This window comes from Erythrolamprus reginae, chromosome 8, assembly GCF_031021105.1.
Source record: "Erythrolamprus reginae isolate rEryReg1 chromosome 8, rEryReg1.hap1, whole genome shotgun sequence".
NCBI classification, from domain to species: Eukaryota; Metazoa; Chordata; class Lepidosauria; order Squamata; family Dipsadidae; genus Erythrolamprus; species Erythrolamprus reginae.
This window is the reverse complement of record NC_091957.1, coordinates 21,332,231-21,355,113: the sequence shown is the minus strand read 5'-3', so window position 1 is coordinate 21,355,113 and position 22,883 is coordinate 21,332,231. Positions and strand designations below refer to the sequence as shown.

The window sequence follows — 22,883 nt, the reverse complement described above, 5'->3', positions numbered from 1 at the left end:
GACTCCTTCTTTGGGGCAACCCCTGAGATAGTGGAAGGCTGCTGGTCCCTAAATTTGCTGTTGTTTTTGTTTCGTTTCCCTTTTTTGGCAGCTGGATGAGCTTTTCCGCAACTCGGAGGTCAAGAGGGATTTCCGGAGCGTGCAGGTGCGACATCTGGGCCAAAGCAGCGCTGTCAGGGTCATTGTGGAGACTCACTTTGACCCAGGTGAGTCTGCATTCACCTGCTTCCCCCAAATCATTGAAGTGGGCGCAGCTCTTGGTTAGAGTAGGATTGAAGCAGTTAGTGGGTTCCAATTCCATCCTTGAGTCAGGGGACTTCGACTCCCAGATTTCCTGAGCCAGCTATGTCTAAACCCTCCTCCCATTTCCCCCTTGCCACAACAACCCTACCAGGTAGACCGGGTTGGAAGGCAGCAGAGAGCTTTCTCCTAATCTTTGTCCCATTCTTTTGCTGGGCTGTGAAAAACAGCCCAACGGCCAAACCAGAGGTTCGGGAAAACGGACTTCCAGTTTCCCTGTTGTGCTGTTTTTCGCAATCTGGAGGCTTCGTGGATGGGAGGGTGTGATTGAGCTCAACGAAGATGTCAACCCAGTGCGCAGAAGCAGGGGAAAAAAAAAGCCAATTCCATGTTTGACATGATTAGGAAGGGAATCGAAAATAGGTCGGCAAGTGTTGTATTGTCTCTGTACAAATCGATGGTGAGTACTTGTACTGTGTACAGTTCTGGTCACCACACCTCCAGAAGGTTATAATGGAACTGGAAAAGGGGCAAAAAAGGGACAACAAGAACGAGCAAGGAATTTGAGCCCCTCCCTTATGAAACCAGGTTGCAACTCCTGGGACTATTCAGCCTTGAAAGACGGCGTTTAAGGGGGGACTTGATCGAAGGGTATAAAATCGTGCACAGGATAGAAAAGGCAAACGGAGAAAAATTATTTTCTCTTATCACACAATAGTAGGACGAGGGGGCCCTCCCTAAAGCTCATAGGTAAGAGAGGACAAATCAAGGGTAATATTTCTTCACCCAGAGGGTCGTTGGTTGATGGGATTCCCTTTCAGAAGAGGTCGTGACAGCTGTCAGCCTGGATAGCTTCAAGGCAGGATGAGACAGAGTCAGGGATGCCAAGTGTATCATAGGTGGTTATTGAAACGGATGTCTATGTGCCGCCTCTATGTTGGTTGAGGCAGGCAGGGTTCCCTTGGGTCCCATTTGTTGGGGGTCCAGGGAAAGGGAGGGTCTTGCCTTCTCTTTCTGCTCAAGATCCCCATGGACAATTGGGGGGCCACTGTGTGACACAGAATCCTGGACTCAATGGGCTTTGGCCCAATTCAGCAGGGATCTTCTTATGCTCTTATGTTCTTATGAAATGGGTGTGAGCACCTCCGTGGGTGCTGGCAACAAACACACATCCCCTTTTGGCACGTGAACCAAAAAAGGTTTGCCATAACTCTCCTCGGCCATTGCTTGCCACCGTTCTCTCCATTCTTAAAGCCAAAGGATTCAGGGTAGGTGGAGGTTAGAATAAACTCTGATTTTTTACACACACACACACACCAAAAAAAAAGAAGAAGTGATGTTTGTTTGCTAAAATTTCCAGGCAGGCCAACAGATGCCAAACGGAATCCAGTCCCCGATTTTCTGCTTTTTTTAAAAAAAAGATCAAACGTTCAAAATCCCTTTTCTTTAAAAAATAATAATAATAATAATAATAATAAAAATCCCTTTTCTTTCCCCCCATTCAACTTTTCCTTTGAGCCAAAGGACTTGTTCTTAGTTCAAAGCCTTCCCCAGCTGGTAGGCACACACAGGCACACAGGCACACACACAAACACACAACCCAGTATTTTGCTTTTTCATTTTGAAACGCCTTTTAAGGCACGCTTTTTGCTTAGCGAAACGAAAAGGAAGGGAAGCTTAAGGCAGGTTTGGTGGGGGGGGGGACGACACACACTCTTTGCATGTGTGTGTGTTTGTGTGTGTGTGTTGTTTTCTGGTTTCAAGCTGGAGGATGCCCACTGAAGGCTCTCGTTTCTTCTTTTTCTTGATGTTCGCAGCGACTTCTTACGCGGCTGCCGATATCCAGAGGGCCCTTTTGAAGCAGATCAAAGCCTCTAAGAAGAGAACAATCCTGGTGAAGAGACCCCAGCAGGAGAACATCAAGTTCATGGACTTTGGTATCTGCTTTTCTTTTCTCCCTTTCCCCTTTTTCATCCTTTTTTTCTCCTTCCTTCCTGCTGCTCTGTTCCTTCCTTCTGCCCCCTCCATATCTCCCCCTCTCCTTCCTTCGTCCTTTCCCCTCCCTTCCTTCCTCCCCAACTGTCTTATTCCGTCCCTCTCCATTTTCATCTCTCCTCCCTCCCTCCATCCATCCCTTCCTCCCCATTCCCATTTCTTTCTTTCTTTCCTTCCTTCCTTCCTCCCCTACCTCCCCAAGTCTCTTCTTCCCTCCCTCTCCATTTTCCTCTCTCCTTTCTTCCTCCCTTCCTCCTCCTCCTTTCTCCCTATTCTCATCTCTCTATCTCCTTCCTTTCTTCCTTCCTTCCAATCTTCCTTCCTTTCTTTCCTCCCTCCCCTTCTTCTTTCCTTTCATCCTTCTTTCCATTCATCTATGCATCCTCCCTCCCTCTCTATCTCCTCCCTACCTCCCCATCTCTCCTTCCTTCCTTCCTCCCTCCTTATTCCCATCTCTCTCCTCCCTCTCTCCCTCCCTCCCTTCCAACCTTCCTCCTTTTCCTCCCTCCCTTTCTTGCTTCCTTTCATCCCCGTGCCCCCATGTTCTTGGGTTCACTTTCCTATTAACTTCCTATTATCTACCTCTTCCCTCTTAAGCCATTTCCCCATCACGGTTGTCTTGTGGTGGGGAGTTCCACCATTTTATTCCAGCCTCCCCCAATCTACCTCTGCTTCCTCTTGCCCTCATTCTAGACTGGATCCCCCAGCTTTTCACCACAACCACCACAACCACCATCGCCACCACAATGGCTCCCACGGCCACCAGCTCCCAGAGGCTCCTCAACGCCACGACTCCCCGGAACGTGAATCCAGGATGGCTGAATGGGAAATCCTCCCCCGGTGGAGCCACCACCAAAAAGCCCGGCACCACCCTTCCAGCCTCCGCGGACCGGAAGAAACCCATGCGCCCTGCACCCACCACTAAGAAGCCCCCGCGGCCCTGTGAATCTCACCCCTGCTTACATGGTGGTACCTGCGAGGACGATGGACGGGATTTCACCTGCAGCTGCCCTGCCGGAAGAGGAGGAGTAGTTTGTGAGAAAGGTAAGTTCAATGTCCTGACGGTGGGAATGATTCAGTTGGTTGTAGGTCCTCCGGCAGCTGTGTGTCCAGCAGCCGAATCAGAGGAGGAGGTGTGGGAGTCAGGGTCAGCATCAAAGCAATGTGACAGCTCTGAGGGTGAAGAGGGAGTGGAGCTATCACACAGAGAGAGATAGAGGCAGAGCTTGGGCTGTCCATCAGCCCTCAGGTGGAGAATCAACAGCCCCCAGGACCGGAGGGGGCTGATGAGGAAGAGGAGGAACAGCTGGGTCCTGTGCAGCAGTAAGAGTGCAGCATTGCAGGCTTTTTCAGCTATTTGCTAGCTGTAGTTCAGCAGTTCAAATCTCATCACCGGCTCAAGGTTGACTCAGCCTTCCATCCTTCCGAGGTGGGTCAAATGAGGACCTAGATTGTTGGGGGACAAGAGGCTGGTTCTGTCAACCGCTTAGAGAGGGATGTCAAAGCAATTCAATTCAATTTTATTCAGTTTATTAGACTTGGATGCCGCCCTTCTCCGAGTACCCGGAGCGGCTCACAACATGCAATACAAACAATATGTATACAAATCTAATACAGTGATTCCTTGTCTTACAAACCCATCGTCATACGAACTTTTCGAGATACTAACCCAGGGTTTAAGATTTTTTTGCCTTTTCTTCTGAACTACTTTTAGCTTACGAACCCAAGCCGCCACCACTGGGAAACCCCACCTCCGGACTTCCGTTGCCAGCAAAGCATCCGTTTTTGCGCTGCTGGGATTCCCCTGAGGTTCCCCTCCATGGGAAACCCCACTTCCGGACTTCTGTGTTTTTGCGATGCTGCAGGGGAATCCCAGCAGCGCAAAAACGGGCACTTCGCTGGCAACGGACATCCAGAGGTGGGGTTTCCCAGTGAGGGGAGCCTCAGCTAAATCACAGCATCGCAAAAACATGGAAGTCCGGAGGTGGGGTTTCCCATGGAGGGGAGCCTCAGGGGAATCCCAGCAGCGCAAAAACGGGTGCTTCGGCTTGCAAAGGACGGGAAACATTGTTTCGTCTTATGAACTTTTCACCTTACGAACTTCATCCCGGAACCAATTAAATTCGTAAGACAAGGTATCACTGTATTTAAAAACAATAAACTAAAATCCCATTATATAAAAGTCAGTCTTACTCAATCACATCCATACATAACATTTGATGGTCAGAGAAGAAGGGGGCATGATCTAGCTGCCCCATGCCTGGCGACATAGATGGGTCTTAAGGGTCGTGTGGAAGGTGAGGAGGGTGGGGGCAGTGCAAATCTCTGGAGGGAGCTGATTCCAGAGATCTGGAGCTGCCACAGAGAAGGCTCTTCCCCTAGGTCCCACCAGATGACATTGTTTGGTCGACGGGACCTGGAGAGGGCCAACTCTGTGGGACCTTATCAGCCGCTGGGATTTGTGCGGCAAATCCCACAAAAGCACTAGGAAGTGGTATATAAGTCTAAATGCTATTGCTATTTCTTCCTCTTCTTGATCCTTTGGGATACTGTGTTCAGTTCCAGAGACCTCACCTACAAAGAGATATGGATAAAATTGAACAGATCCAAAGACGGGCTACAAAAATGGTGGAAGGTCTGAAGCATAAAACTTAAGTCAGGAAAGACTTCATGAATTCCATCTGTAGAGTCTGGAGGACAGAAGGGAAAGGGGGGATGTGATCAAAACATTTAAATAGGTTCAAGGGTTAAATAAGGTTCAGGAGGGAAGTGTTTTTAATAGGAAAGTGAACACAAGAACAAGGGGGCACAGTCTGAGGTTAATTGGAGGAAAAATCAGAAGCCACATGAGAAAATATTATTTTAATGAAAGAGTCGTAGATGCTTGGAACTAACCACCAGCAGACGTGGTTGGTAAATCTACAGTAACTGAATTTAAACATGCCTGGGATAAACATAGATCCATCCTAAAGTAAAATACAGGAAATAGTATAAGGGCAGACTCGATGGACCAGGAGGTCTTTTTCTGCCGTCAGTCTTCTATGTTTCTATGTTTCTAACGTGCACCTTTTTCCCGTGGGAATTCTCTGCCCGTCGCAGCCGTCCGATACTTCATCCCCAGCTTTGGCGGGAAGTCCTACCTGGCGTTCAAAATGATGAAGGCCTACCACACCGTGCGTATCGCCATGGAATTCCGGGCCTCCGAGCTGAGCGGGCTTCTCCTGTACAACGGGCAGAACCGGGGGAAGGACTTTGTCTCCCTGGCTCTGGTCAATGGATTCGTGGAGCTAAGGTAAGGGAACAGCCTGATGGGCTACGGAGTCCTTGTGGAGGGGGCGGTAGGAGAGGTCGGGCTGGAAAGGCGGTTCCTTGAAGCTGGATCACACCAACGGGCACTTTTCACGTGGTTGGGCCCTGATCCGACACCCAAAGGAGAACTCGGCAAGAGGGACATTGAAGGAATTGGAACACCATTCGTATTTCTTTGACGTTAAAAAAAATAAAGTCATTTGGCTCCACCAGGAATTCTGGTGGCATGCCGTATTGCAGGGTAGCTCTGTCCAGAATAGAATAGAATAGAATAGAATAGAATAGAATTCTTTATTGGCCAAGTGTGATTGGACACAAAAGGAATTTGTCTTTGGTGCAGATGCTCTCAGGGTACATAAAAGAAAAATATATATTTGTCAAGAATCATAAGGTATAATACTTAATAATTGTCATAGGGGTCAAATAACCAATGAAGAAACAATCAATATTAATAAAAATCTTAAGTTAATCTTAAATTACAGTCATAAAGTCATTAGAGGAGCTGGGTGATAGGAATGATGAGAATAAAAACTAATAGTAATAGTAGTGCAGACTTAGTGAATAGTCTGACAGTGTTGACGTTGTTTGTTTGTCAATTATTTGTTTAGCAGAGTGATGGCATTTGGGAAAGAACTGTTCTTGTGTCTAGTAGTCTTGGTGTGCAGTGCTCTGTAGTGACTTTTTGAGTTGAAACAGTTTGTGTCCAGGATGCGAAGGGTCTGTAAATATTTTCACCACCCTCTTTTGCACTCGTGCAGTATACAGGTCCTCAATGGAAGGCAGGTTGGCAACAATTGTTTTTTCTGCAGTTGTAATTATCCTCTGAAGTCTGTGTCGGTCTTGTTGGGTCGCAGAACCGAACCAGACAGTTATAGAAGTGCAGATGACAGACTCAATGTTGCTTTGTAGAACTGTATCAGCAGCTCCTGGGGCAGTTTGAGCTTCCTAGATTGACTGCCTGGAGTCCAAATCCTAAGTGGCTCATGGTTGACTCAGCCTTCCATCCAAAAATGGATAAGTTGTTTTTGGGAACTGGGTCAGAACAGAACCAGTCCCTGAAGGTCAAACGCTTGGAGATCACTGAACTAGAGAGCAGGGTGATGGGCCACAATTCAGTAACTATCAGTCAAAACTTGTGACAATCTCTCCCAGGTTCAACACCGGCTCAGGGACGGGCGTGATCACCAGCAAGGTGCCCGTAGAGCCAGGCCAGTGGCATGCGCTCGTGGTCAATCGGAACCGGAGGAATGGCGTGCTGTCCGTGGACGGGGAGCCCCACGTGCATGGCGAGAGCCCAAGTGGAACCGACGGGCTGAATCTCGACACCGATCTCTTTGTCGGAGGGGCACCCGAAGACCAAATTGCTGTGTGAGTCATTTTAGAATTAGAATCAGAATAGAAGGGACCTTGGAGGTCTTCTAGTCCAACCCCTTGCTTAGGCAGGAAACCCTATACTACTTCAGACAGATGGTTGTCCAACATCTGCTTAAAAACTTCCAGTGTTGGAGCCTTCACAACTTCTGGAGCCAACTTTCCACTGAGTATCAGGAAATTTCTCCTTAGTTCTAAGTTGCTTCTCTCCTGGTTTAGTTTCTACCCATTGCTTCTTGTCCTACCCTCAGGTGCTTTGGAGAATAGTTTGATGCCCTCTTCTTTGGGGCAACCCCTGAGATGCTGGAAGACTGCTATCATGTCTCCCCTGGTCCTTCTTTGCATTAAACTAGCTATGCTCAGTTCCTGCAACCCTTCGTCATATGTTTTAGCCTCCAGTCCCCTAATCCTCTTTGTCGCTCTTCTCTGCACTTTTTCTAGAGTCTCAACATCCTTTTTGCATCATGGTGACCAAAACTGAATGCAGGATTCCAAGTGTGGCCTTTCCAAGGCCTTATAAAATGGTATCAACACTTCCCATGATCTTGATTCTATCCCTTTTGAGAATGGATGTCATTCCCCACCATGGCTTGCAGTGGCAGGGCACTTAGTTTCCTGGAAGAATTGGTTCAAGCAAATTTTCTAGTCTTTTTTTTTTTTTACAAATAATTCTCTACAGATAATCTTTGCCTTTACAACCACAATAGAACCCAAGATTTCGGTGGCTAAGCAAGATAGTTGTTAAGTGATTTTTGCCCCATGTTGCTGCAGTTGTTGTTGTTGTTGTTATTATCGTTATCATTATTATTATTATTTGGATTTGTGTCCCGTCCCTCTCCCAGGACTCGGAGTGGCCATATTACTTGCCATTGTTAAGTTAATCACCTAGTTGTTAAGTGAATCGGGCTTCCCCCTTGATTTTGCTTGTCGGAAGGTCATTAAAAGAGGACCCCAGCAACCGTCATAAGTACATGCCAGTTGCCCAAGACTTTGAATTTTGATCATATGACTGTAGGGATCCTGCAACTGTCACAGGTATGAAAACTGGTCTTTAAGTTTTTGTGACTTTGCGTGGCCCTAAACAAATGATTGTAAGTTAAGGACTTGCCTGAATTTACTCTTTTAAGAACCTAAAATCTGAAGAAAAACTAGCAGTAACCCAGCCGTTATTATCCAGCCGAGAAATGAAATGAATATGCATCATGGTAATTAAAGTGATTTTTTTTTAAGAAAAAAGAAAAATCCTCATCATACGAATACAAGAACTAGGACAAATCTGTTTAGCATCTCATCAAATCAAGAAATTACCGCAACAAAATTGCTGCATTTGCTCATTTTTTTATGCAGCCTTAATAAACTTTTGAAAATCAACAAGGAGATTTGCAAGTTGTTTTCAGCTGTTCCCCCATTTGGATTCGCCCTGCCCTGCTTTTGCCTTCCCCGAAGGGCCTGGAATGTTGTGTCTTCACACCCCTTGGGGCAGTTGAGAACAATACAGGCAGGACTCTTAGGATTCCAACTGGTGTTGTGCCCCTGCCCCGTATCACTAAAATAATAATAATAATAATAATAATAATAATAACAACAACAACAACAACAACAACAACAACAACAGAGTTGGAAGGGACCTTGGAGATCTTCTAGTCCAACTCCCTTTTAGGCAGGAAACCCTACACTATTTCAGACAAATGGTTTTCCAACATCTGCTTAAAAACTTCCAGTGTTGGAGCATTCACAACTTCTGGAGACAAGCTGTTCCATGGATTAATAATTCTCACTGTCAGGAAATTTCTCTATTGCTTCTCTCCTTGTTTAATTTCCACCCATTGCTTCTTGTTCTACCCTCAGGTGCTTTGGAGAATAGCTTGACTCCCTCTTCTTTGGGGCAACCCCTGAGATATTGGAAGACTTCTATCTTGTCTCCCCTGGTCCTTCTTTTTATTAAACTAGCCATGCCCAGTTCCTGCAACTGTGCTTCATATGTTTTAGCCTCCAGTCCCTTAATCCTCTCAACATTCTTTTTGCATTGTGGTGACCAAAACTGAATGCAGAATTCCAAGTGTGGCCTTACCAAGACCTTATAAAGTGGTATTAACACTTCACATGATCTTGATTCTATTCCTCTGTTAATGCAGCCTAGAACTGCGTTGGCTTTTTTGGCAGCTGCTGCACACGGCTGGCTCATGTTTAAATGGTTGTCCAGTAGGACAGTGTTTCTCAACCTTGGCAACTTGAAGATATTTGGACTTCAACTTCCAGAATTCCCCAGCCAGCATTCACTGGCTGGGGAATTCTGGGAGTTGAGGTCCAAATATCTTCAAATTGCCAAGGTTGGGAAACACTGCACTAAGGCTCCAAGATCACACTCACAGTTACTATTGTTGAGCAAAAGAGTCTTCGGAGAGGGGCAGCATGCAAATCTAAATAATAATAATAATAATAATAATAATAATAATAATAATAATAATAATACCACATATACTGTACCTGTGTGTTTTCAAATCAATCAAATCAATCAACCAATCCTGGGCCAATAGTGAGACTCCTGGCTGAAGGTGCTTTTTGGAAAACCACCTTCCCAAAGTTGAACTTTTGGGATCAAGTCTTTGTTTGTCTCCCTCCTAGGGTGGCTGAGCGGACGTCGGTCACTGCTGGCCTGAAGGGCTGCATCCGTCTGCTGGATGTCAACAACCAGATGTACGACCTGCGGGAGAAAGGCGACGACGTCCTCTACGGCAGTGGGGTGGGCGAATGTGGCAACAACCCTTGCCAGCCCAACCCCTGTCACCATGGGGGGCTCTGCCACACCGTGGAGGCCGAGATGTTTCACTGCGAGTGCCTCAATGGCTATACAGGTGCATGTCTGTTTGTATGTAAGCCTCTTTGGAATGGAGGAAGGAAGGAAAGAAGGAAGGAAGGAAGGAAAGATAGATAGATAGATAGATAGATAGATAGATAGATAGATAGATAGAAAGAAAGAAAGAAAAAAGAAAGAAAGAAAGAAAGAAAGAAAAAGAGAGGGAGGAAAGAAAGAAAGGGAGGGAGGGAGGGAGGAAGAAAAGAAAGAAAGAAAGAAAAAGAGAGGGAGGAAGAAAAGAAAGAAAGAAAAAGAAAGAGAGGGAGGGAGGGAGGGAGGAAGAAAAGAAATAAATAAATAAAAAGAAAAAGAGGGAGGGAGGGAGGAAGAAAAGAAAGAAAGAAAGAAAAGAGAGGGAGGGAGGAAGAAAAGAAAGAAAGGGAGAAAGAAAGGTCATTTTCTTGCAGATGTTTTATTACCCAACTAGATAACATCATCAGTGCTAGAAGGGTGAGGCGGGAGATTCACGATCCTGAATCCCTTTTGAGCCCATCCAAAGTTGGCTTCCTTGCTACATCTCTCTCTTCTCTCTCTCTCTCTCTCTCTAGGACCCACCTGTGCCGATGAGAGAAACCCCTGTGACCCCAACCCCTGCCACCTCTCTGCCACCTGCTTGGTGTTGCCGGAAGGCGGATCGAAATGCGAGTGCCCCATGGGACGCGGAGGCGAATTCTGCGAATCAGGTAAGTGGGACTCAGGAAAGGTGAGATTAGACTGCAGCAGTGATCGAGGTTGAAATCCAACCAGCAGAATTATGAGTCATGGAAATCCGAGTTGCAAGGAAGATCCTTGGCAATCAGGGCGGATTCCCCCAGCCAGGATTTCCTTGGTGGGCCTCTTGACATTTCTTTTAACATTTAAATTGAAGAAATATCAATTTACATTCCAAAAAAACCCTTTTCTTGGGAGCTCTGGGTAGTTTGCAGTACTGTACATCGGATTTGGGCTTAGCTAAAGGCACAAGAAACCCAGTTTATTCAGACTAACCACCACTTATCACATACCCAGGAAGTGGCTTTTTGTCGTTTTATCTACCTCGCCTCTTTTTCCCTCCCTCTCTCAGTTGCAGAAATGGACGAGACTGTGCCGTTCCTGCCGGACTTCAATGGATTCTCGTACCTGGAATTGAATGGTCTCCAAACATTTGTGCCAGATCTACAGTATGTGTCTTTTCCTTCTTCTTCCTTTCCCTTCGTCTCTTCCTTTCCCTTCCTCGCTGCTTCAAGAAAATTAGATGCGCGAGGGCTCCTTGGTGCTCTCTGAGTTGGGTTGCTTTATTACCGACGTTTCATTACCCAACTAAGTAATATCATCAGTGCTAGTATCAAAGGGAGGGAGGGAGGGAAGGAAGGAAGGAAGGAAGGAAGGAGAGGGAAAGAAAAGGGAGAGAGAGAAAGGGGAGAGAGAGAAAATAGAATATTTGTAGCTCAGGGTTAAAATGAGGGGTCCTTGGTGTTCTCTGAGCTGGGTTGCTTCTTGCAGACGTTTCACTACCCAACTAGATAACATAATCAGTGCTAGTACCAAAGACAAGGAGGGAGGGAGGAAGGGAGGGAGAGAAGGATGGGAAAGAGGGAGGAAGGAAATAAGAAGAAAAGAAAAGGAAGAAAGAGGAGGGAAGGTTGGAAGGAGAATGAAGAATGGATGGAGAGAGGAAAAGAAAGAAAGAAACAAAGAAAAGAAGAAAAGAAAAGAAAGAAGAAGGGGGAAGGAGGAAGGAAAGAGAAAAAAATAGAAAGGAATTGGGAAAGAAAGAAAAAGGGGGGGGGAAGAAAGGAAAGAAAGAGGAAGGAAGGAAGAAAAGAAAGAAAGAAAGAAAGAAACAAACAAACAAACAATATTTGTAGCTCAGGGTTGAAATGAGGGTTCCTGGGTATTCTTTGAGCTGGCTTGCTTTCTTGAAGACATTTCATTACCCAACTAGGTAACATCATCAGTGCTATAAAAGAGTGTGGTGTGCTCTCAGTTTATATTCTAGTGGGTTGCTCCATCCATGTTGATGGAGATGGCCTTAACCCTAGGCCTAAGTGAAATCATGCCCAATTTTATAACCTTGTTTTGCCATGGTCATTGACTGAACGACTGCCGAATATTAAGTGAATCACGTGGCCATTAAGCGAATCCAGGGTTTCCTTCCAAAAGCCAGCTGGGAAGTTTGAAATCACTAAGACCCTTATAACACTACAACGTAAGTACATTTGGATCATATGACCGTGGGCAGGAATGCAACCACAGTCATAAGTGCGAGGACTGGCCTTGTAACTTTAAACAGGTTGATAAACAAATGCTCACAAGCCTAGAACGTCCTGTAGAGCCTTTCTTTTCCTTCCTTTTTTCCTTCCACTCTTTTTTCCCCATCCCTCTTTCATTCCTTTTTTTCTTTCACCCCCAGGGATGTGTGAATTGGGTCAACATTGAATTCAGATCATCCGTTTGTTCTGGGCTTGGTGCTTTCGTAGAGAACGGCCTCGTTTGGGATTCAGTAGCTGAATCGATTCATTCCATATAATTTCTTTTCTTTTTTTAACGTGGTCGACTGTTTAAAAAATAAAGAAGAAGACAATTATTTTCTCTTCTCTTAATCATTCCAAACCGATCGGGGGGATTTGACAATCCGAGAAGTTACTGGAAATTATTTGGAGGAAGCCTCTTAATTCACTTTGAGAACTCTATAATTCTTCTCGGCGGATGGATTCCCTATCGGATTCAGTCAAGGAATCGGGTCACATTTCCAGATGAAATATTCATATGCCCTACTTATTTTTTTAAAAGAAATACCATATTTTTCAGAGTATAAGTTGCACCGGATTCATTTTGGGGGAGGAAAATAGGGGATAAAAATCTACCTACCAGGTATTCATCTGGATAACGGCCTTAATCTGGTCAGCTTCAGCACATTATTTTATCTCCTAGTTAGGGATGAAAAAAACGTTATTCAGAACAAGTAACAATGGGAAAAAGCCTGCAGAGATTATGGGCTGGAAAAAAAATTATTCGGAGTAGCATTGAAAAAAAGCCTGCAAAGACTTATTGCTACTTCTTTGGAGTAGCAATATAAAAAAGGCTGGGGGGGAAAAGCTTTGAAAATCTACATTCGAAATATAAGATGCACCCAAATTTTCCAGCCTATTTTAGCGGGGGGGGGGAGGTGCGTCTTATACTCCGAAAAATATGGTGTGTATATATATAAACCTTTTTCTCCCCCCCCCCCTTGGTTTTTTATTTATTTATTTATTTATTTATTTATTGCAATGTGGGCAATTATTTTTCCCAATCAAAACTAGGGTTAAATCTTCTCTGTGTTGTGAAACCTGTCATTTTCAGAAATGGTACCTTTAAAAAAAAAAAATTCTCCATATTGCTGATGTGACTCTTTTCAATTCCCGCCAGGGATAAGATGGCTATGGAAGTGGCGTTCCTGAGCAGAAATCCCAACGGCTTAATTTTCTACAATGGACAGAAGACGGACGGAAAAGGCGATTTCATCTCTTTGGCCCTTCACAATGGCTACCTGGAATACAGATACGATTTGGGCAAAGGGGCCGCCGTGATCAAGTAAGAAAAATAACAATAACACTTAAGACTTACAGTATATACCACTTTGCTCTGCTGTGTGGAGAGGGGCGGCATACAAATCTAATAAATAATAATAATAATAATAATAATAATAATAATAATAATAATAATAATAGACAGCAGAATTGAGGAGAAGCAGCTAGAGAAATTAGTGAAATACGAAGATCTAAAAATTGAGCAGCAATGACTCTGGCATAAGCCAGTGAAAGTGGTCCCAGTGGTACTTGGCATGCTGGGCGCAGTACCAAAGGATCTCAGCGGACATTTGAAAACCATCGGAATTGACAAAATCTCCATCTGTCAATTGCAAAAGGCCGCTTTACTGGGGTCGGCACACATAATTCACCGCTACATCACGCAGTCCTAGGTCCTTGGGAAGCGCCCGACTGGTGATGAAATACAAAATCCAGCATAGTGATCTCATTTGCTGTGTTGTACTGACATAATAATAATAATAATAATAATAATAATAATAATAATAATAATAATAATAATAATTATTATTATTATTATTATTATTATTATTATTATTATTATTATTATTATTATTATTTTACAGCCTTCCCTAAGTGGTTTACAGAGTACAGCCTCTTGCCCCCAACAATCTGGGTCTTCTTTTTGCCCATCTTGAGAAGGATGGAAGGCTGAGTCAACCTTGAGCCTGGTCAGAATCGAACACCTGGCAGTGAGCAGAGTCAGACTGCAATACTGCGTTCTAACCACTGGAAAGGAAGGGAAGGAGAGGAGGGGAAAGAAGGAAGGAAGGAATAGTTCTTGAGCTATATACTTACAGCCCTCTCTAAGTGGCTTACGGAGTCAGCCTTTTGCCCCCAACAATTTGGGTCCTCATACTTCGGAAGGATGGAAGACTGAGTCAACAGGAAGGAAGGAAGGAAGGAAGGAAGGAAGGAAGGAAGGAAGGAAGGAAGGAAGGAAGATAGCAATTGAGCTATATACTGTTTCACAGTCCTTTCAAGCCCGCTCCAATCGGTTTACAGAGTGAGTCTTTTGCCCCCAACAATCTGGGTCCACATTTGACCCAACCCAGACAGACGGAAGGCTGAGTCAACCTTGAGCCTGGTGAGATTCGAACTGCCAAGTTGCAGGAAACAGCCAGTCAGGAGAAGTAGCCTGTGGTGCTGCACTCTAACCACTGAGCCACAGTGGCTCAACGTAATATTTTGTCCATGTTTTTTTGGTTAAAAACTGAAATACATTTGAGCCCTTATGGACTTCCTCTCCCGAAACTCGTTTTTTAAACAGGGGATTAAACCTAAACCAGATGGAATTATATCGTACTATCGTGTTTCTCCAAAGCCAACTCTTGACTGGTTTTTAAAGTTTCCAGTGTGAAACTGGGGGAACCAGTTTAGCTTAATGGTTTCAGAGACAGAATTAGATTAGATTAGAATTCTTTATTGGCCAAGTGAGATTGGACACACAAGGAATTTGTCTTTGGTGCAGATGCTCTCAGTGTACATAAAAAGAAAACAGACATTCATCAAGAATCAGAAGTGCAACATTTAATGATTGTCATAGGGCAGAAATAAGCAACCAAATCATACTAGGAAACAATCAATATGAATCATAAAGATACAAGCGACAAGTTACAGTCATAAGTGGGAGGAGATGGGTGATTGGAAAGATGAGAAGACTCATAGTAATTGAAGTGGAGACAGTGAATAGTTTGACAGTGTGGACGGAATTATTTGTTTAGCAGAGTGATGGCATTCAGGAGACAAACGTTATTTTATTTATTTATTTATTCATTTGTCCAATACACAAATACATAGGAAGAAAAATAGACATGTGATAATATAAAAGAGGGTGAAAGAGGATATATGAAAGGAAGAGAATATATAAGATAGGTGAAAGAAAGGAAAGACAATTGGACAGGGGACGAAAGGCACTCCAGTGCACTTATGTACGTCCCTTACTGTCCTTGTGTCTAGTTGTCTTAGTGTGCAGGGCTCTGCAACGACGCTTTGAGGGTAGGAGTTGAAACAGTTTATGTCCAGGATGTGAGGGGTCAGCAAATATTTTCACAGCCCTCTTTTTGACTCGCGCAGTCTACAGGTCCTCAATGGAAGGCAGGTTGACAGCAATTGTTTTTTTATGCAGTAGAACAAGTCTTCTTCTGTCCCCCCCCTCTCTCTGTTATATCTTGCCTTCTTTCCCCCTCCAGGAGCAGAGAGCCCATCCCTCTGAATACCTGGATTAGTGTTTCGTTGGAGAGGAGTGCACGCAAGGGAATCATGAGGATTAACAACGGGGAAAGGACCCTGGGCGAATCGCCGGTAAATTAAAGCCACTCTCAGAAAAATATTTGGAACAGTTTGGGATCCCTTGCGGGCGGGGGGGGGGGGCAGTTGCTGAAATGCAGACAAGGATTGCAATCCTCCCCCCCCCCTCTCTTTTAGCCTCCCGTAGGCTTCCCCAGATATAACCTTATCACGATCGGACTGCACTTGTGCACACTGTGTTCAATCCAGTTATTAAATTAATTCGCTTTTTAAAAAATTTACACGATCAATCGGTTGGGATTGCAAGAAGGTGCTACGCCTCCAAAAATGTGGGCGGGGGTGGTGCTCTCTGAGCTGGCTTGTTTCTTTACAGACGTTTCGTGACCCAACTAGGTAATGTTATCAGTGCTGGGGATTAAGAAAAGAGCCCTGATGACATTACCTTGTTGGGTTCCAAAAAGTCTGCAAGAAAACAACCCAGCTCTCTCTTTTGGCCAGAAGATGAATAGTTGTTTGTCACACAATTTATGTCCATTAAAAGGGGGCTTCACTAGCAGCAGTGGCTCTTCTGTCCCAAGGGCCAGCCCATAGATTTCCACCACTCTCCTCTCCTCTGCCTTCTGTGTATCCAAGCGTCAGGCATGGGACCCAGCTGTTCCTCCTCTTCCTCATCAGCCACCTCCAGACCTGGGGGCTTTTTATCTCCAGATCTAGGATGTGCTTGTGCTAGCAATGGTGGCTCTTCCGTCCCAAGGACCGGCCCATAAATTTCCACCATTCTCCTCTCCTCTGCCTTCTGTGTATCCAAGCATCAGGCACAGGATCAGGCTGTTCTTCCTCTTCCTCATCAGCCACCTCCAGACCTGGTGGCTGTTGACTCTCCACCTGAGGGCTGACGGATGGCTAGTGAAGGACTGCCAAAGGTTTTGTTACCACACTGTGGGCGTGGCTTATGCAGGACGCCCTGCATTTTCTTTCAATATCTTTCCGTGCAAATTGGGTGCTCTGGGGTGGAGCTCCATTTTTGCTACCCCACTGTGTCCCTCCCCCCCGCCATCCGGGCAGTAGCCCAACCCTGCGGACAGCCCAGGCTCCTCCTCTGTCTCACTCACTCCTCCCTCTTGGACCTCCCACGCCTCCTCCGCTGAATCCGCCACTGGTGGAGCTGGCGGCCAACAGACCACAACAGAAGCACTTTGTTTGTTTGTTTGTTTGTTTGTTTGTTTGTTTGTTCATTCGTTCATTTGTTCGTTCGTTCGTTCGTTCATTCGGTTTTTATGCCACCCTTTTCCTTAGACTCAGGGTAGCTTACAACATGTTAGCAATAGCACTTTTTAACAGAGCCAGCCTATTGCCCCCACAATCCGGGTCCTCATTTGACCCACCTCGGAAGGATGGAAGGCTGAGTCAACCTTGAGCCGGTGATGAGATTTTGAACCGCTGACCTACAGATCTACAGTCAGCTTCAGTGGCCTGCAGTACAGCACTCTACCTGCTGCGCCACCCCGGCTCTTTTTTTAATGCTGATCTTTAAAGTCTGATCTTCTTTTTCAAGTTAATCCCCCTACTATCTTGCCCATCTTCCTCCTTTCCAGGCCTGGATCATTCCAAGAGCCTTTTTCATTCTCCTCTTCCGCCTCTTACGGTAATTGGCCCCTTAGAAGGCACCGTGCTGTTTGCAACAAGACTCTCTGAAATCCAGGACCTGTTGCAAAAAAAAAATCCCCACTGCTCAGCACTGGCAATGAGGGCTCCTGACACGAGAAAGCGGGGAGGGGTGTTTTTACACGGAACAACACCCTTGGTAGGAAATGTGCAAACATTTTTCAGGGGTGTCAAACTGGATTCCTTGGAGCATTCTAGTTGTCCTCTGCGGGCAGGCTGTGAGAGGAGGAGACGAGACGGACAGCCTCCTGCAGTGCCCTGCTGGCCAAAACGAGAGACAGAGGGGCTGGGTAGCCCCCATATGGGCTTTTTTCAGCCTGGACGGCCTCCTGCAACACCCTGCCAGCTGAAACAGGGCCCCCACACTCCGTTTTAGCTGGTAGGGTGCTACAGGAGGCTGTCCAGGTTGAATATGAGCCACTTGGGGGCCACCCCCAGCCCCACACTTTTATTTATTTTTATTTTTTAAAATAAATGTATTTATAAACATATATACACGTCACACACAAAACAAAGACATTTAAAAATACTGGACATTTGTGTAGCCAGTCTGTGTTACAATTCTTATTGTGCTCACATTCTATTACACAACTATTTTTACATATTTATTGTAAACCGGCTTTTTACACAATGATCATATTTTATATATCAAATCTTATATCTCTTTTCCCATTAACCCATGTATCACCAAGAAAATGCTCTTTTGTTTTTACTTTTCCATTTGTACTACTATTGTTATGACTAAATGTACATTTGTTACTTTGTCCTTTTTTTCCAGCCAGCAATAGCACATGCCCCAACATTTATAATAATTCCGACTCTTCCTTATTTTTTTATTTCCAGTGTTAGTTTGTCCATCTCTGCACAAGCCATTTTTTTCTCTATTATATCTTCCTCTGTCGGCACATTTTCGTCTTTCCAATATTGTGCAAATGTTAAGTGCTTTTATTTTACGGACGTGCGCATGACTGACCTTTGTGATATAGATATGTATCCTATCCACAGGTCTGTTGTACGCATGTCTTTAAAATAAAAGCATATTTCTTTTATTCTTCTTCTGGACTCCTGTTAATTTATCTCACAGGTCGTAAGTGTGAAAAACGGTGGCTCTGTTTTTCACCGTCATCATAACTTTGAACTGTCAGTAAATGACCCTGTTGTAAGTCGAGGCCTGGCATTGCTTGGTTTTAATTGAAACGTCACCAATTTGGTACATAGAAAATTGGGTTGTTGGTTTTTTTCCCCTTGCTCTGAACAGAGGTGGGATTCAGCTGTTTTGGACCGGTTTGGGCAAACGGGTAGTAGCAACCTATGAGTAGACCCACCTACTCACCTGCCTTGGCGCTATGCCATTCTATTTAGCCACTTTTTCTAAGCCACAGACACGCATGCACTGAAGGCACCACGTGCTCACATTTTCAGTACAGGTGTAAAAAAGACTCTGAAGCAGTGGTTCTCAATCTGGGGGTCGGGCCCCCTTTGGGGGTTGAGTGACCTTTTGCAGGGGTCGCCTAAGATCACAGGAAAAGACAAATTTCCCATGGTGTTAGGAACTACAGTTTCTGTTCTGGTGACTTGGAACCTATTTTTAGAATCCGACCAATCAGGTGTTGACAGTGGGGGTGTCCCTCTGACCTTCCTGCCAATCAGCTTCAAGCTCTGTTGGGAGAATTGGCGCTAGACTTATGGTTGGGGGTCACCACAAACACGAGGAACTGTATTAAGGGGTCACGGCATTAGAAAGGCGGAGAACCATTGCTCTAAAGCAAGAAGAATCAAAAGATCGAATCTGGTCTTTCCCCCAGGGATCTGTTTCTCCTTCCGACCTTTTCTACAAAAATGGGGATTTTAACAAAACCTTGCAACTCTCCCTGTGGTGTGGTGTCCGTATCACTGATCCTTTTCTCTGTTTTTTCTCTTTTGATTGCCACTTGCATTTCTTCCTCCTCCTCCTCCTCTTCCTTTTCCTTGCTGTCTGGATGTCAGAAATCTCGTAAGGTAAAAAGATAAGTATAACCCCCCTTTCATCTTCCTTTCCTTTCCATCCGTTTGCTTTCCCTATCCCGACACCCAATAATATTAATAGACTATCATCTCCCTGCTTCCCCCTGCCCTTCATTGTATAATCACCTCTTTTAGCATAGATGTTTTCCTTTTTCTAGTTAAGAGGATCCACCATAATTAGTTGTTTGTGGCTTTATCCTCCCCTTCTCCGAGTGGGAGCCATTCTCCATCATTAATGTTTTTCACATATTAGATTAGTTCCCTTTTAACACGGTGAATCTGAAGCGGCGAGGGTGCCTTTTGATAAAGGGGCAAATAAGGGTTCATTAAACCATGGTTTAGGATGATATTTGTAAGTATGTTTGTATGTTTATCTCTGTTTTGTTTTGTTTTTCATTATTAAAATAAAATAAAAATAAACCATGGTTTATGATTAGGGAAGCCGACATGGCCCTTTACTTCTCTTGCCACTATAGTTTCACCGATCACCGACATTAGATTTGATTTTGAATATCTCTGGCAGGATTGAACGCTGGGGATGGGGAGGGGGAATAGGACCGGATTAAATCTCTCAAACAAGCGGTTGGTCTTGCAGCTGTAATGAGCTAAACGCCCCCCTTCCCTTCTGAAAACCAACTTTGATTGGCGCACTTTTTTTCCATGGGTTAACACAAGATTTAAAGGCGCCAAAGAAACCTGCTAAAAATGTGGTGGGCTAGTTTTATTGCTAAATTGGTTTTTCTGAGTACACGTCCCGTCTCTTCATACAATATGGTCTTATCAACCGTCCGTTAAATATCCCATATTTTTTGCCCCCTAAGATGCCCCTGAGCATAACACGCACTCCCATTTTTGGCGTCTGAAAACCCTGTTTTTTACCTCTGCGTGCCCCATTTTTTCCTCCACGTATCCCATTTTTTGGCCTCCGCACACCCTGTTTTTGGCCTCCACGCATCCCGTTTTTGGCCTCTGTGTGCCCTGCTTACAGCCTCCACGCGTCCTGTTTTTGGCCTCCACATGTCCTACTTTTCGCCTCCATGCATACCATTTTTGGCCTCCGCACAGCCTGCTTTCAGCCTCCACGTGTTCTGTTTTTTGGCCACCGTGTGCCCCGTTTTTGGTCTCCACGGATCCCATTTTTGGCCTCCGCACGCCCTGCTTTTACCCTCCCTGTGTCCTGTTTTAGGGCCTCTAAGTATACTGTTTTCAGCAGAGGCCAAAAACGGGACGCGCGGAAGCCAAAAACAGCTGAAGGGTGGGTGGTGCTTTGGCAATATTGGTACCATAAGACGTATTTCCACCCACTTTGGGAGAGAAAAAAGTGCATCTAACAGAGCAAAAAAATACGGTCATTATAAAGGTCCTGTCCTCCATAAAAACTTCAATGCCTCTGTAATCAATATCTTCGCCTTCCAGGAGATCTTAAGAAGTTTGATTGCAGGGGCTGGATGCCATTGCTAGATCTTCCTTCCGGTTTTGGTCACCTCCATTCTCAATAAATATTTCTTTTTACCCTTCCCTTTTATCCAGCTGCCCCACACCTCCCTTAATTTGAAGGAACCCCTCTACATTGGGGGCGCACCGGACTTCAGCCAACTAGCTCGTGCGGCGGCGGTATCAGCTAGCTTTGATGGAGCCATTCAGAAGGTAAGGAACGTGTCTTCCTTTTGGGCAGACTAGATCCCGAATCGGTGCTGTAGATTGTGGGGCACTGGGTTGATCGATTGGAAAGGGAAATTTTCATTGGGATTTATACTGTAGCTTCATAGTGTTCCCCCAATATATGTCAAATATAATGTCTTGGAGAGAAAACAGGGATCCCCAACCTTTCAGACTTTAGGGGCCCCTATATCCAATGTTCCCGACCGGTTCCAACCGGTTCCAAAGGCTTTGAACTGGTTCCGACCGGTTTAAACCAGTTCCGACTGGTTTGAACCAGTTCTGACTGGTTTGAACCTCTTCCGACTGGTTTGAACCGCTTCTGACCAGTTTGGACAGCTTCCGGCCGGTTTGAACCGCTTCTGACTGCTTCCAACCAGTTTTAACTGGTTTTGATCGGTTTGAACTGCTTCTGACTGGTTTGAACTGTTCAGAACCGGTTCAAACCGGTCGGAACCATTGAAACCATTCAGGACCAGTTCAAACCGGTCGGAACCAGTTCAAACCAGTTGGAACCAGTTCAAATCAGTCAGAACCAGTTCAAACCAGTCAGAGCGTGTGCCATAGGTTCGCCGTCATGGCCCTAATTCACCCTCCCTCCTCTCCCATGGCCCAGGTGTCCATCAAAGGGACCCCCGTTCTAAAGGAGGAGAACATCCGCAGCGCCGTGGAGATTTCCCCTTTCCGCTCACATCCCTGCACTCAGAAGCCCAGCCCTTGCCAGCACGGTGGGACCTGCCAACCCCGCCTGGAGACCTACGAATGCACCTGCCCCCGAGGCTTCTTCGGGACCCACTGTGAGAAAGGTGAGTCTGAGGAAATACCCCCACCCTCCCGTGGACCTGGGAAGGAGATCTCGACCATCTCTTTCACAGCCAGCTTGGTCCTCGACGGTGCAGAAGAGGTAGATCACCTTTTCCCAACCTGAGGGGGTGGTTGCAGGTTGACTCTGCCCACTGCCTGCAGTGCGATCCTGAGCGACTGGCTCCAGGTTGACTCAGCCACCCATTCCTTCTGAGATGGGTAAAATGAGGACAAAGATTGTTGGGGGCAAGAGGCTGATATGCTATTGCCCTTCCTTCCATCCTTCCTTCCTCCCATCCTTCCTTCCTTCCATCCTTCCTCCCATCTTTCCTTCCTTCCTTCCATCCTTCCTTCCATCCTTCCTTCCATCCTTCCTTCCTTCCATCCTTCCTTCCTTCCTTCCTTCCTTCCATCCTTCCTTCCATCCTTCCTTCCTTCCTTCCATCCTTCCTTCCATCCTTCCTTCCTTCCTTCCTTCCTTCTCCCTCTAGTTAGAATGTAGTATTGCAGACTAACTCTGCCCACAGCCGGGAGTTCAATCCTGACCAACTGGCTCAAGGTTGACTGAGCTTCCCATCCTTCCCAGGTTGATAAATTGAGGACTCGGATTGTTGGGGACAAGAGACTGTACTCTGTAAACTGCCGGCAGGGCTGCACTCTAACCATTGCACTATCCCGGCTCTCTATGTAAGCGCTAAGTGCTATTGCTACCTTCTCAAGATGTGCTGGAAGTGGGATTTGGGGGGGCACGATATTTCCCAGCCTGAAATGATCAAAATTCTGGGTCTCTCCCCTTTGCCCCCTGCAAGAAGATACTGATAAAATGTGAGAAAATATTATTTGACTGAAAGAGTGGTAGATGCTTGGAACAAACTTCCAGCAGACGTGGTTGGTCAGACCACAGACGCTGAATGTAAATATGCCTGGGATAAACATAGATCCATCCTAGGATAAAATACAGGAAATAGTATAAGGGCAGACTAGGTGGACCAGGAGGTCTTTTTCTGCCGTTAATCTTCTATGATTCTAAAAAAAATCTGAGATACAAAGCTTGCTGAGACACAAGACACTCCCGTCGCCCTTGCCGGCTGGGGATTATGGGGGAGAGGCTCGCAATTAGATCCCCCTCATGGACTGTTTTCCAATTTTGCTTTCATCCC

General features: G+C 45.5%; 1 protein-coding gene across 1 annotated transcript in view; it reads left to right on the top strand.

Moving 5' to 3' along the window:
* The window catches only part of AGRN (agrin), a 286,746-nt gene that overhangs the window by 252,848 nt on the left and 11,015 nt on the right, over window positions 1–22,883 (top strand). The window contains exons 21-32 of the mRNA XM_070759241.1: window positions 92–206; window positions 2,058–2,177; window positions 2,929–3,279; window positions 5,335–5,527; window positions 6,697–6,912; window positions 9,541–9,770; window positions 10,321–10,455; window positions 10,836–10,932; window positions 13,163–13,327; window positions 15,534–15,645; window positions 20,791–20,907; window positions 21,536–21,725. Of these exons, the coding sequence (XP_070615342.1) occupies window positions 92–206; window positions 2,058–2,177; window positions 2,929–3,279; window positions 5,335–5,527; window positions 6,697–6,912; window positions 9,541–9,770; window positions 10,321–10,455; window positions 10,836–10,932; window positions 13,163–13,327; window positions 15,534–15,645; window positions 20,791–20,907; window positions 21,536–21,725 (2,041 nt within the window). The remainder of the gene's footprint in view (window positions 1–91; window positions 207–2,057; window positions 2,178–2,928; window positions 3,280–5,334; window positions 5,528–6,696; window positions 6,913–9,540; window positions 9,771–10,320; window positions 10,456–10,835; window positions 10,933–13,162; window positions 13,328–15,533; window positions 15,646–20,790; window positions 20,908–21,535; window positions 21,726–22,883) is intronic.